A 16049-nucleotide genomic window follows, 5' to 3' on the forward strand; every position below is an offset into this window, starting at 1 on the left:
TGTAATAACCAAAGGGCCACAGAACTGCCCAGGATGAAAAATGTGTTTGTTGCTGCATTTCAGGGGTCCACTAAGTGTCCTCCTTTGCCAAGGTAACTGAAAAGTGACTTCCTGATTGTCATTTCAGTGTTATCCACAGTCATCCAAATTGACCATTACATTCTCCTGGGGGAGAATCTAGGGTTTCTAAAATTACACCAATACCACAGAGGTAAATATGTCACTAGCAGGAAGAAGGCTCTTTGCAAACAAAATAGAAGGAAGTCCCCCATTCCCCACTAACCTCCCCTCCTGCAGGGGGGAAAAAGGGATAGTTAACCTGCAGAAAACTAAAGAAAACAATTTTATTATAACAGGTGGAAAAGTGATTATTCTTTATCTTTGGAATCCATCAAAGATAGAGACTTTTTATCCCCCAAGCACTGGGCATGTGGCATCTGTTGAAACATAATCCTACAAACCAAGTAAAAGCCAACGAGTTGTGAGACAACTTGTGTATAGGAACACTTTGTCCCTCTCAATAATGTCTCTATTAAGCATGGTGTGAAATTGTAAAGCTACCCTAATCCACATTCGACCAGGATAAAATTACTGCTTCAGCCTTCGGGAAGTACTTTAATGACCCACCCCATATAATCATTGAATGAACCAAGGAATTTACCATCTTAATTTGTTTTGCATATAATTACTTTTGGGGGGGAAAGGGTAGACTGATTTTTAGAACAGATTTTGGTTGGTCATTACTATTAAAAAAATTTCCCATTATTATTAAAGAAATTTAATATACATCTACAAAGAAGAAAATCTGTTTTCTAGTTCTAGACAAAGAATAAGCACATTGTATTTTAAAATGATTTCTCCAGAGCCTAAAAGGGAGGTGTAAGGGAAGGAAATGACATCACTGTTTGCTAATGCTTCTGTGTCCACTTAAATGACTTAGATTTTCTTGAGTCAAATTAGCTTTCTTACTCTCAGTGCACCCCATCTATGCCCAACCATCCATACTCACCCAAGTATGTATGTGTGCACTTGCACGCACACACATCTTAAAATGTTTTGTGCAGAAGGTATTTTCTTTTCCTGATCAGTGTATAACATTTATGATATTTTTTGAGTCCACTCTGAAGACATTCAAATTTGGGTGGCATAAACATACTACCTGAGAGTCCAGGGGGAAAATACTCCAAATACAAAAATCTTGAGTTTACAACATGGGTCCTTTATTTAGGTGTAGGACAAACAGTTGTTATTTTAGTATATTTTTATGTTATTTACACTCTTGAAATTCAAGAATTACTGCTAGTGTAAGGCTTTTTCCAGATGGAACAAAGGCTATTTATTTCTTAACAACAAAATTTAAAGCCATATAACTTTCTGATAGATATGGATCTCAATTTATGACATGAAATTCTTTAAAATCATATTAGGGTTAAGTGGATATTTGGAAACAAGTTTAAATTTTAACTTGAGTTTTTGAGAAAGCTTGAAGACTACCTATGTTATATATTTTCAGATAGTGAATAAGATCTGAAAAAAACATAATATTATAATTTTTTGCACATAAGTTCTGTGATGTTTTACCAAGGTAAAGTTATGACTGACATAACTAACACAATATAAATTTAGAATTGAAATATTGTGTGATTATGCAATTTAATTTAATTATGAATCTCCTTAGGGTTCCATTGGAGCACCTGGAATCCCAGGAATGAATGGACAAAAGGTGAGTTCCTTTGAATATATAATTTCTTTTATAATTTGGAGAGCATTCAAATCACAAAATTATTCTAGTGAATGAGTTAACAATAAGTTTTTGTGCTTATACAAGTACTACATGTACTTCTGAAGTATGGAAAAGTATGGTACAAATGATCAAATCTGTGTCATTTTGAAAAAGGCACTAGTCAGAAACTGAAAAATTTCCATTGTAAGTATTTTGAATGCCAGTTTGATCAGTTATATGTATGATACAGCTATATCTTTTTCATAAATATAAATGGCTTAGGGAAATGCCAAATTTAACATTTTTCTTGAAGAACAAAATGCACTCTAGTTTATTCTAGTCATGGTTAAACTAGGTACTGTTTCTGGGTTAACAAAAGTTATTTTTACAGAGGGAACCTATAAAAACTTCTGAATCCAGAAGCAAGCTTTTTTAATTGTTGAACAGAATTAGGGTTAAATACGCTTGCCATACTCATATTAATACTTTTGTGGTACTGTTAATAGCGAGGGAGAATAATAAAGTAAAACCAGAACTTCACAACTCCACATACCCATATTCCCATGCCTCAGTGTATTTATTCCTTCTACATACTTACCGGTGGACAAAGCATCTAGCGTAATCCCGTGGATAAGTCTGATATTCTGTGCTCCCCAACAGTCCTGACTGGCTCTGCAATCTGGAACCTCTACAGAGACCAGGAAAGCCATTGTGAGAGCTGACAAAGCCCATGGCTGGGCTAGTCTACCAGAAGGCAGGATGCAGAGTTAGGGACTTTCCTGTCCCCCTCAGAGATCTGAGCCTAGGCTTTAGAAATCCTGTGACTCATCTGCTTGTATTCCCAGAATATTTTAAATCCATGTGCCCTGGACCAAACTCTGAAATTATAAGGAGGCCAGCCTTTGCAGAGAGACTAAGATGCCTCATAATCCTTTCCATCTTTTCTCCATCGTGGCTTCTCTATCAGAACTTGCAAAGTGGCTAAAAGCATGAGTGTGCTACTTAGAGGTAATGTGAATTTGACCAAGTCCTTAAAGTTTCTGGCCTCAGTTTCTCCTCTGGAAGAGAGAGACAGTAGCAGGTCCTTCCCAATAAGGTCAATGTAAGGAACAGACATGAAGCCCTTATATTAGTGTTTGCTATTACTAGTGAAATTTCCCTTCATTTTATTTTAGTGAAATTCTGGAAATTTGATGAATCTATGTTTGGTAAAGACTCTCTTTCGGAATTACTCGCCTCTCAAGTGAAATTAATGTTCTTGACCCAGGCTTATGGCATCCTTAGGCCATAAACCAAGCATGCAGCACTCATTCAAGGCTAGCTAACCATGCCGCAGCTCCATTTTCCACTTTGCTTCACAAATTCTGGTAAGGACAGAAGATTAACTTTCTGGGTGGAGCATTGCAGGTCATGGAGGGAAACATAAACACAATTCGTAAGTTTGTCCTTTTTAGGATCAATTGAAAAATTATATAACTCGAAATGTTTTTTAACATTGGTGAAACCCAAAACTTGTGTGCCTATGGTTAATGTTTTGCTTTGTCTTCTTTGTTTCTTTTTCTTTTTCCCACAATCATGAAAATTTATAGAAACCTTTAACCTGAAACAAAACAACTTTAAAGCTGTCACATGGATTCTTTTGAAGACTGCGTATTCTTTATTTTTGCAAGGAAATATGCAATTTCCTTAGCAAGAGAAAGGAATGTGACATTTTCTTGTCCTAGTCACCAAGTTTAAATTATATTTCAAGGAACGAGACAGTTAATATTTGCAGTTTTATGTTTTGTTATACATCCTTGTGGCATTTGCAATGTGTTTTCTCTAAAACCTAGAGAAACCAAATGTTTTCACACTTTTATGAAGGTCTCAGCAAAATGTAGTTTGAGTTTGTTTTTTCTGCTTCATCAATCTAGACATAAAACTCTGTATATGGAACTTCTGTTCATCCTCCTTATTATTTAACAGTGGAATAGCTGTTATGTTGTCTTTAGGAAAAGAAGGTACAAACAGGAGTCTCCTTCACTGAGATGGCTGGTCATTTAGACAGTAAAGACAAGGTTGGCAGTACTATAATAATTCTATAGCTCGGACTCACAGAAGGAATCTTGAACTTCTAAAAGTGCTTTTCTAAAAGAGAGAGCTTATAATGACATAATAATTTTTAAAAAGCACTCCATGTCCTTAAACTGTCTTGAGAGAACATTTTCTTCCACATTATAGATTCACTGTTTCTGAAGAAATACTTTTGATGCCCAGAAAATCATTTTCAAACAATTGTTAAAAGAGGGTTATCATTTCTAAGCCATGAAATATGGCAAATAACAACCAGGAAATAAAAAAAAATGTTTTTTCTTGTGTTTGAAAAACAAAGGAAAAGTAAATTATTTCGATACAATATTTTGTTTTCTACAAGACATTTTTATCTGTCATGCAGATTGACAAAATTGGTAATTAGCCTTGGTCATTTGATGGTGATTTTTTTTTTGCACTTATTTTCCTCTATTAGTCACCTTACTTGCTAATCTGAATGTTAGTTTTTTGTAATGGTCTTCTAATTCTTTAGATTGTGCTAGGGAAAAAAAGACTTGCAGTAACCCAGCACTAAACTCTAATCTAGTTCCTTCTAGCATCCCAACCTACACTAGTTACTAAGCATCCTTCTGTGAAAAGCATAAGCCTAGTGAGGTGTAGAGGAAAGAATATGGTCTTCCAGTCAAAGACAGGGTGCTTGTGTTTAAAAAGGTCCTTGCCTGGGCAAGTTACAGAACCTGTTTCAGTCTCCAGTATAAAATGTAGAGATGGACCTTGGTTTGCTAGACTAAGTGTCTAAAGTGAACCTTATATAAGAGATGCTCAGTAAATTTTGAAAAGCATTGATAGTAGAACCATCATGCTTTAAAAATCTCGGCAGCCAGGCATGGTGGCCCTGCCTATAACACAGCTACTCAGGAGGCTGAGGCAGGAGGATCACAAATTTGAGGCCAGGCTGGGCAACTTAATGAGACCCTGTCTCAAAATAAAATTTTAGAAAGTGGGTGGGGATGTAGTTCAGTGGCACAGTGCCCCTGGGTTCAGTCCCCAGTGCCGCAGTCCGGCTGCAGCAAAATAACCGGGGGTGACGAATAACTTGTGTACTTGATACAGCAGGAGTAGGAGCCATTTATTGCAGGACAGGAGCAGTATTTATACATTCCACAGAGCTTATCTAATTAGCATAAACTAGATACATCAGTCAACCAATAAGGAATCTCCACACTTAATGGCTTGTTTTTGTTACTTCTCAAACCACTCCCTCTGGCATTTTGCCAGGCACCATCCAGACTTGTTTACGAACTCTAACATTCCCCTGGCTAAATGCCAGGTGTTATTTTGACTTGTTTACAGACTCTAACACCCCAGTACAATGAGGAGGGGGTAGAGGAGAGGGGAGAAAGGTAAAGCTGCATTCCCAGCCCATTTTATTATTTTTGTAATTCTCACAGTTAAAGGTATATCAACATTTTATTTATATTCACATACACAAATGTACACATGGCAAGAAGTGTCTATGTGTATGTGTATGTCAGAATATTTTTTATTAGCTACACATGACATTACAATGATCTTGGCAATTCATACATTTGAATCAATTGGGGTATAATTTCTCATTTTTCTGTCAGAATATTTTAAATCCTTCAGATAACACTGAGAAGCATGGACTGTTTAAAATGATATTATGATAAACCATTTTTTAAATTAATTTTTTTATTTTAAATGACAGTAGAATGTATTACAATTCTTATTACACATATAGAGCACAAATTTTCATATCTCTATAAAGTATATTCATACCATTTTGTGTCTTCATACATGTACTTTGGACAATAATGTCTATCACATTCCACCATCATTTCTAACCCCATGCCCTCTCCTTTACCCTCCCACCCCTCTGCCCTATCTAAAGTTTCTCTATTCCTCCCATGATCCCCCTCCCTACCCCATTATGAATCAACCTCCTTATATCAGAGAAAACATTTGACATTTGTTTTTTGGGGGATTGGCTAAGTTCACTTAGCATTATCTTCTCCAGCGCCATCCATTTACCTGCAAATGCCATGATTTTTATTTTCTTTTATTGCTGAGTAATATTCCATTGTATATATATGCCACATTTTTTAAATCCATTCATCTATTGAAGGGCATCTAGGTTGGTTCCACAGTTTAGCTACTGTGAATTGTGCTGCTATAAACATTGATGGGGCTGTGTCCCTGTAGTATGCTGTTTTTAATTCCTTTGGGTATAGACCAAGGAGAGGGATAGCTGGGTCAAATGGTGGTTCTATTCCCAGTTTTCCAAGAAATCTCCATACTGCTTTCCATATTGGCTAGACCAATTTGTAGTCCCCCCAGCAATGTATGAATGTACCTTTGTGCCCACATTCTTGCCAACATTTATTGTTGTTTGTCTTTAATAGCTGCCATTCTGACTGGAGTGAAATGAAATATTACAGTGGTTTTGATTTGCATTTCTAATTGCTAGTGATGATGAACAGTTTTTCATATATTTGTATATTGATTGGTTGTATATCATCTTCTGAGAAGTGTCTGTTCATGTCCTTCACCCATTTATTGATTGGGTTATTTGTTTTTTTGATGTTTAGCTTTTTGAGTTCTTTATATACCCTAGAGATTAGTGCTCTATCTGATGTGTGAGGGGTAAAAATTTGCTCCCAAGATGAAGGCTCTCTTTTCACCTCAGAGATTGTTTCTTTTGCTGAGAAGAAACTTCTTAGTTTGAGTCGATCCCATTTATTAATCCTTGATTTTAATTCTTGCATCAAAGGAGTCTTATTAAGGAAGTTGGGGCCTAATCCCACTTGATGGATATTAGGGCCTACTTTTTCTTCTGTTAGACACAGGGTCTCTGGTTGTATTCCTGGGTCCTTGATCCATTTTGAGTTGAATTTTGTGCATGGTGAGAGATAGGGGTTTAATTTCATTTTGTTGCATATGGATTTCCAGTTTTCCCAGCACCATTTGTTGAAGAGGCTCTTTTCTCCAATGCATGTTTTTTGGTGCCTTTATCTAATATAAGATCATTGTAATTATGTGGGTTAGTCTTTGTGTCCTCTATTCTGTACCATTGGTCTACCAGTCTGTTTTGGTGCCAATACCATGCTTTTTTGTTACTATTCCTCTGTAGTATAGTTTAAGGTCTGGTATAGTGATGCCACTTGATTCATTCTTCTTTCTGGGGATTGCTTTAGCTATTCTGGGTCTCTTATTTTTCCAGATGAATTTCATGACTGATTTTTCTATTTCTATGAGGAATGTCATTGGGATTTTGATCAAAATTGCATTAAATCTATATAGTGCTTTTGGAAGTATGGTCATTTTGATAATATTAATTTTGCCTATCCAAGAGCAAGGAAGAGATCTTCTTTCCCTTCTAAGGACTTCTTTGATTTCTTTCTTTATGGCTCTGTAATTTTCATTATATAGATCTTTCACCTATTTTAAGTTGATTCCCCAGTATTTTTTTTTTTTTTGGCTATTGTAAATGGGATAGTTTTCCTTTTTTCCCTTTCTGAGGATTTGTCACTGATAGACAGAAATGCCTTTGATTTATGGGTGTTGATTTTATATCCTGCTACTTTGCTGAATTTATTTACTAGTTCTAGAAATTTTCTGGTAGAACTTTTAGCGTCTTCTAGGTATAGAATCATATCATCAGCAAATAGTGCCAAATTGAGTTTTTCTTTGCCTCTGTGTATCCCTTTAATTTCTTTCATCTGTCTAATTGCTCTGGCCAGTGTTTCAAGAACTATGTTACATAGAAGTGGTGAAAGAGGGCATCCTTATCTTGTTCCAGTTTTTACCTTAAATTTTTCTCCATTTAGAATGAAATTGGCCTGGGACTTAGCATAGATAGCCTTTATGATGTTGATATATGTTTCTATTATCCCTAATTTTTCTAGTGTTTTGAACATGAAGGGGTGCTATATTTTGTCAGATGCTTTTTTCTGTGTCTGTTGAGATGATTATATGATTCTTATCTTTAAGTCTATTGATGTGATGAATTACATTTATTGATTTCCATGTGTTGAACCAACCTTGCATCCCTAGGATGAATCCCACTTGATCGTGGTGCACAATCTTTTTGATATGTTTTTATATTCAATTTGCCAGAATTTTATTGAGAATTTTTGCATTTATGTTCATTAGAGATATTGGTCTGAAGTTTTCGGGTTTTTTGATGTGTCTTTGCCTGGTTTTGGAATCAGGATGATATTGGCCTCATAGAATGGGTTTGGAAGTGCTGCCTCTTTTTCTATTTCCTGAAATAAATTGAAGAGTATTGGTATTAGTTCTTCTTTAACAGTCTTGTAGAATTCTGCTGTGTATCCATCTGGTACTTGGCTTTTCTTGGTTGGTAGACTTCTGATGGTATCTTCTATTTTGTCACTTGAAATTGATCTGTTTAAATTATGTATATCATCCTGATTCAAATTGTTTTACTCTAGAAATTTGTTGATGCCTTTGATATTTTCTACTTTATTAGAGTACAAGTTTTCAAAATAATTTCTAATTATCTTCTGTATTTCTGTAGTGTCTGTTGTGATATTTCCTTTTTCATCACATATGTTAGTAATTTGAATTTTCTCTCTCCTTCTCTTCATTAGCATGGCTAAGTGGCTATCAATTTTATTTATTTTTTCAAAGAACCAACTTTTTGTTCTGTCAGTTTTTCAATTGTTTCTTTTGTTTCAATTTCATTGATTTCAGCTCTGATTTTAATTATTTCCTGTCTTCTTTTTGTGTTGATTTGTTCTTCGTTTTCTAGGGCTTTGAGATGTAATATAAGTCATTTATTTGTTGACTTTTTCTTCTTTTAAGGAATTAACTCCATGCAATGAACTTTCCTCTTAGAACAGCTTTCATACTGCCCCAGAGATTTCGATATGTTGTATCTGTGTTCTCAGTCACCTCTAAAAATTTTTTAATCTCCTTGATGTCTTCTGTAACCCATTGTTCATTCAGTAGCATATTATTTAGTCTCCAGGTGTAAGAGTGTATTTTATTTCTTATTTTATCATTGATTTCTAATTTCATTTCATTATGATCTGATAGAATTAAGGGTAGTATCTCTACTTTTTTATATTTGCTAAAAGTTGCTTTGTGGCATAGTATATGGTTTATTTTAGAGAAGGATCCATGTGCTGTTGAGAAGAAAGTGTATTCTCTCATTGGAGGTTGAAATATTCTATATATGTCAGTTAAGTCTAAGTTATTGATTGTATTATTGAGTTCTATAGTTTCTTTGTTCAGCTTTTGTTTGGAAGATCTATCTAGTGATAAAAGAGGTGTGTTAAAGTCACCCAAAATTATTGTGTTCTGGTCTGTTTGACTCTTAAACTTGAGAAGAGTTTATTTGATGAACGTAGATGCTCCATTGTTTGGGGAGTATATATTTATAATTGTTAAGTCTTGTTGGTGTATGTTTCCCTTGAGCAGTGTGTAGTGTCCTTCTTTATCCTTTTTTATTGACTTTAGCTTGAAGTCTACTTTATTTGATGTGAAGATGGAAACCCTTGCTTGCCTTCGCTGTCTATGTAAGTGGTATGACTTTTCCCAACCCTTCACCTTCATTCTGTGGATGTCTTTTCCTATGAGATGAGTCTCTTGGAGGCAGAATATTGTTGGGTCTTTTTTTTTTTTTATCCAATCTGCTAGTCTATGTCTATTGATTGGTGAGTTTAGGTCATTAACATTCAAGGTTATTTTTTGAGACATGATTTGTATTCCTTGCCATTTTTGTTTACTTTTGGTATTTAATGTGCCTTGGTTTCTCCTCTGATTAGATTTTCCTTTAGTGTAATACCTCCCTCTGCTGATTTTCATCATTGTTTTTCATTTCCTCTCTGTGGAATATTTTGTTGAGGATGTTGTGTAGTGCAGGCTTCCTAGTTGTAAATTCTTTAAACTTTTGTTTATCATGGAAAGTTTTTATTCATCATCAAATCTAAAGCTTAGTTTTGCTAGATATAAGAATCTTGGTTGGTATCCATTTTCATCATAATGACAATTTATTTCAATAGCAATCAGTGACCAGCCTTGGTGCACGTGCCATGCAAGAAAAGAGGTAGAGACAGATAAACAGCCCAAAACAAGTCGAGCTCATGCTCCTCTGAGTTCATATCCTCATCTCCTTTTAAAGAGAAAAAATAATGAAAATAACGTCAAAGATCTTCAGGATTAAATATATATTTTGCCTAGGCAGACTAGAATTTTTTGAGGCCTGGGTCATAAGGGATTTTTTTTTTCCAAAGCAAAATGATAAGTATTTCATAATCCTGTTTCAGAATTTATTATTGTCTTTAAAACTTCAAAATTTGTTTAAATTAAAAATTGATATTAGTGTGTCACCTATGAATCTATCCTAGCTAGCTATGTGATTTTTAAGTAACATTAAATTTTAATTAGCTTATAGTTGTGGTATTTGGAATTCCTTTCATCTCTTACACATGAGTCTCACAGTTCTTCCCTGACATTAATCTTCACAGCATACTTCTAATGGCACTTTTATTGTAAGTATATTTAGAGAGCCGATAAATTGAGCCTCTCAGACTTCCAAAGGTCAAACCATTGATTCAAGCTGCACAGTGAGCTATACAGTGAACCCGATATCTTTTATTCCTGATTCATTTGCTGTAACCACTAAACATATGGTTTTTTTTCTTTACTACCTTGACTCCATCATTTTAAGAGTCTGAATTAAATTCCTGAAGGATTTCAATGTGTTGTGGTCTGTTTGTCTTCTGGCTAGTTCACCTAAAATTTTTCTGTAACACAATTTACACAGTCATCTATTACCCCGTATATTTATGACTTTCTGATGCTATACCTTAAGAAAAGATATTAAGAGCAAAATAAGTGACTGATTTCTGATTACAGAATAGTTAATGGTTCAGGGAAAGAATCTTACAATAATTCAGTTCTTCTATGGGTTAGAGGTGGGAATTAGATTATATTTATTAAATTTCCTGTTGTCTAAAATCAGCAATTATGTAGATTAGAATTCTGAGAATATGGGACTGCTCTTCTGCTAGTAGCTATAGTCATAGGACGCCTCCTTTTTTCTTAAAGAATACCATCATTTTCCTTTTACAGAGCATTTTATAAAGTCAAATCACTTTAACCCTGAGTATGGGCCAGGTGTTCTCAGGCTCGCCCTGCTCTTGAAGTGACTTTGCACTCCATTTCACTTGTTTCAATGGAACAAAAGATAGTTCTGTTCTTTAAGTAATAAATTTTAAGTTCCTTTAGAAGGGAATAAAAAGTTAATTGAAAGAAGCTTTTTAATGCTGGCTGGAAATAAATCAATTATGGTCATATTTTCCTTCAAACCACTTCCCCCTCGGTTCACTTCAGCATATTTCAATGAAACTCAGAACTAGTTATCATTCTAGTAAATGAAAATATTGGGAGAGAGGAGAATAAAAATCAAAGGAATTTATTGCAGGACAAAGAAGCCACGAGTGGAAGTATTTGAATGAATCACATCATGAAGTTTATTTATTTGCCATTTTAGTTTAAAATACACTATATTTTTTAATAGAAGAGCATACAGAAATATTGACTCATTAGTTCTGAGTAAATTGTATCTGTAATTTGGGAAAGCTTTTGCCTCTAGATTCCCTTACATATGTCCATTGGTTCACGTATTGATTCTCCAATAATTCACTCAACAGTGATTTATTCAAACTTTACAAAATGCCAGGCACCAACTGAGTACCAAAGTTAAAGCTGTGTCCACTGTCATGGAATTTCCAGGCTAAGGGGAATAAGAACATTTATTAAACAATATGCTGAAAGTATGTTAAGTTGCAATGCTATTTAGTAGTATGCAAGAGGAGCATAGGGCAGTCTGGCCTCTGGAAGACAAAGAGAGCTTCCTGGAATAGGTGACTTTTTAAGTGAGAATTAAAATCTGACAAGTGTTGTCAAGGGAAAGAATAACCATGACTATGTTGTAATACACACAAATTACAGAGAACCTTGGTCTTAGAATTCTGTTCTAAAACACCATAGTACTAATCACTATGGGGTTTTTAAATTTATCATGGATAACCAATACTCCAAATTTTGCACCACTAAAATGTTAAAATAATATAAGCCACAAAACCAGTTTTTGTATCATTAGATCTAATTTCTAATATCAATTTAGAATTTGAAATTTTTATTAAAAATAAAACTGCATTGAGATAGTTTATTGTGATAATCATAACATAGTAACATCTACCAGGTTTCATTTATTTGACCTCTGGTCACAGTGCCAAGGGGCCAACCATTATCTAACTGTAAAACAGCATGGATGCTGAACACGGTGGTTCTCACCTGTAACCCCAGCAATTTAGGAGACTGATGCAGGATGTTCATAAGTTTGAGACCAGCTTGGCAAATTAGCAAGATCCTGTCTCTAAATAAAAAATAAAAAGGACTAGCATGTAGTTCCATGGTAAAACTACTCTGGGTTCAATCCCCAGTGCCCAAAACAAAACAACACAGCATTGTTGAGGTTAATTTATAAGAAATTAAATTTTTTTCAGGATTATCTTCTGTTCTTTGCCTAGTGCAGAGAACAGAAGTTGTATAAAATAATTACTAGCGGGACACAGTTACATACCTGTAATCCTAGAGGATCAGGAGCCTAGAGCAGGAGGATGGCAAGTTCAAAGCCAGCCTCAGCAACTTAGGGAGACCTTGTCCCAAAATAAAAAATAAAAAGGATTGCGGGGATCGGGGGGAGGTATGTGGCTTAGTGGTTAAGCATCTCCGGGGTTTAATCCCTTGTACCAAAAAATAAAATAATTACTAAAATTCACTCAGCACTTACTAGCTGCCAAATTCTATTTTAAAGGTTCTGTGCATACTAACTCACACAGTTCATAGCAATCCTATGGAGTAAATGCTGTGATTATTTCCATTTTATTAATGAGAAAATAGAGGTACAAAAGCACAGATATTCTCCCTAGGATCACCCAGGTGTTATGATTGAATAGCCTTCAAAGCCAGAAATTCTGCTTCTAATGCATAATAGTAGTTAAGAATGTGGATTTTTAAAATCACATTGATTGATACAACTGTAATATTTTTTATTTTACATTATTGACACAACTATTATGTTACATGATTGATATAACTATTATGTTATTTTATAGTTTTAGACATTTGTAATTCTTAAATATTGGTAGTTTTTAACAAAGCATGATAAAAATATGGTTACTAGGTTTAATGTGAATGCGAAAATCTCAGCACTGCATACCCAATGCCTGATTAGCATTGCTCCTAGGTATTTGTATGACCTTGGACAAATTGCCTTCTCTGAACCTTAGTTTCCTCATTTGTCAAATAGAGATTATAATATTTACCTCAGAGTTTAATCAGAAAAAATAAAAGAAGTAAGTATAATTGTAAATATAATAAATATAATTTTCTATTAAAAGATGAGAACTTTCCTCTCTGCATTAGAGGCCTTAATACTTCCATGACACAAATCTCCTGGGTGCCCAAGTGAGTATTAGTAAAGTATTATCTCATTCTACTCTCCACTGACCTTTAGAATTTTTCCAGTTGAACAAAGCTAGTTAAAACTTCCATTATAAATTAAACACATTCTCTTTGTAAAAGAAAAAACATATATCATTCAAACTATTCATAGCAGGGATGAGGGGGCAGATAGGGAGTTCATCAGTGGGATCCATGTGTACCACTACCTGGCCATCAAACATTACAAGTGTGCTCAAAACAAATAGTTCCTGTTATTTATGTAAATTTCATCCTGATAAACTCAATTGGTCTATCTTCTGAGACCCCTAAATTCTTAGCTATTTTCCTGCATTTCATTTCCATTCTTCTACTTATCTGTCTACATTAGCAATATAGAAAATTAAAATTAAGTGTTAGCCAGAAGACCTCTTTATTAAATAGCTTATACTTCTTTATTAAATAGCTTTAATATATAGCTTATATTATTGATACAACAATGTTTTCTTATTTTACATTTTTAGACATTTGTAATTCTTAAACATGGGTATTTTTTTAAAGAGCATAATGAAAATTTGGTTACTAGATTTAATTTAGATATTACTTTGATCAATTTAAGACCCATTTCAGCAAATTACCTGAAATAGCATATTTGCATTAAGCTTCTGGTTGATCTATCTGTCTACTTTTCTACTCATTAATATCGTATTACCAATGTGGACAGAGATTCTAATTTGGGGAAGGGAGTTTGCTGGTTAGATAAACAAGACCAAACTTCCCTACAAGAATGGCAGTTCTCTGATGAATAACCAACTCTGTCTGTGTTTTCTTTCACCATGTTACAAAGCCTCCTTCACCTCCAGGAAAGGAAAAACAGAGAATCTGGCATTGGGTGTGCAAATTGGAGCTAAAAACTGCTGGCTGCTCCTCACAGAGAGAAGTTGAATTGCCAGGATGGTCTGAGAGGGAGGCTAGGAAGAGAAAGGAGAAGCCAGTGACATGAAGACAAACTGTGTGCTCTGTGATGTGATGTCATTGGGATCACCACATAGTCAGAGCACCACATAGTCAGTCTTGAATTCACAAGAAGCTGGGGCAGGATGAGCCCTTTGAGGCAATGGGTAAAGAACTGACTGACCCACCTGAATCAGTCTGGGGTGAACCAGAGTTGACTCAGTTCATGCAGAGACAAGAACTTGAGCAGTGGGGTTGGGAAAGCAGGTCTCAGGCATCTGAGGCCTGTGAAAGTGGGTCTGAAGCCAAATTTATTCAGATTTCTGAGGAATAAGGAACCACTCTTCCCCTCGCAGAGTCTGCAGGGCTTAGGTAACCAAGTAACATCTTGAATCCAACAATAACAAATAATGTTAACTATTATTATACATCTTACTCCATTCGGGCTAATATTGAATCAGAACAGAAGACACATTGAGCCCATAGAAGTGCAAGCCATTGGCCCTGCACCACCGGAAGCAGAAATATTGGGATGCTTCCTAGAGCTACTTTGCTATTTCATGCTAAAATTAAGCAGAAAGGAAACAATGAAATTGAATGAGTTTTTTAAGATAGAAGCTGCTCAGAAGAATGAGACAACCTGGGTTCTAATGTCATACCTACCTTTTTGCAGCTTTTGTTCCTGGGAGACTTACTTACCCTGTCTGAATGTGTTTGTCTATTAAAAGTCATTGACCTGATCCCCTTCTACTAAACTATTTCACTGTATTCTAAGTGCTTTGTCTTAGGGAAAAGCAGATGTTAGAGTGAGTTCATGAGGTAAGTGGTAATGCTTGGGGACTTTAGGTGACATGATAAAGTGTCAGCTACTGCTTGACCTTCATCTGCGGGAAGAAGCAGAGGGAATGAGGGATAAAACCGCGTCTATGTAAATGTTGTTAGGCCACATGAATGGAGTCTTTTGAGGGGGATATACTGGGGACTTAGCCCGGGGACACTCCACCACTGAGCTATATTTCTAGCCCTTTTTGTTTGTGTATTTGTTTTAAGTACCGGGAATTGAACTCAGGGGCACTCGGCCACTGAACCACATCCCCAGGCCTATTTTGTATTTTATTTAGAGACAGGGACTCAGTGAGTTGCCTAGCGCCTTGCTTTTACTGGGGCTGGCTTTGAACTTGCGATCCTCCTGCCTCAACCTCCCAAGCTGCTGGGATTACAGGCATGTGTCACCATGCCCTGCTTTTTGTTTTGTTTTGTTTTTCTACTTTGAGATAGGGTATCACTATTTTGAGATAAGTATATGCTTAGGTGCTGGAGTCTTTAATCCTCTAAGGTAACCATTCTTCCCCTCACAGAGTCTGCGGGGCTTAGGGTCTTTCTTGGAAGCTACTGAAGTTCTCATTCCTGGCACTGTCCTTCACACACGACCCCACCCCTGCTTCTCCCCTCCTGTCACTCTTACCTTCTCTTTTCAGTCCTCACATCACAGGTTGACCTGGACTTGGAGGGGACAACTGCTGGTTAACATCTCTCCCACCTTTTCCTGGGTCCCCTCTCTGCCCACCAAAGACAGCTTTGCTGGAGCTAGGACCAAGATCCATCTCTGGCCATGAGATTTATTTTCCAGTCTCCTAGTAGGGCAGCCTGGCCATCTTAGTGTCTCAACCAGCCTACATTGTGCTCACATCCTTGAATGTACTTAACTCATTTGTGTAGAAATTAGTGTGGAAATGTAGAGAAGACATATAATCAAGGATGAACAGTGCACAAATAAAATTTCAATGATTACTTATGCATGCACGTGCGCGCGCGTGCACACACACACACACACACACACAAACAC

At 35.8% G+C, this 16049-nt stretch overlaps 1 protein-coding gene across 1 annotated transcript in view; it reads left to right on the top strand.

Annotated features, from left to right (window-relative positions):
• Window positions 1-16049, top strand: part of Col25a1 (collagen type XXV alpha 1 chain) — a 468385-nt gene that overhangs the window by 362036 nt on the left and 90300 nt on the right. Inside the window, exon 12 of the mRNA XM_058583779.1 lies at window positions 1679-1723. Coding sequence (XP_058439762.1) covers window positions 1679-1723 — 45 coding nt within the window. The remainder of the gene's footprint in view (window positions 1-1678; window positions 1724-16049) is intronic.

Source organism: Marmota monax, unplaced genomic scaffold (assembly GCF_021218885.2).
Source record: "Marmota monax isolate L192 unplaced genomic scaffold, Marmota_monax_Labrador192_F-V1.1 WCK01_AAM20220418_F8-fsc00002, whole genome shotgun sequence".
NCBI lineage: Eukaryota > Metazoa > Chordata > Mammalia > Rodentia > Sciuridae > Marmota > Marmota monax.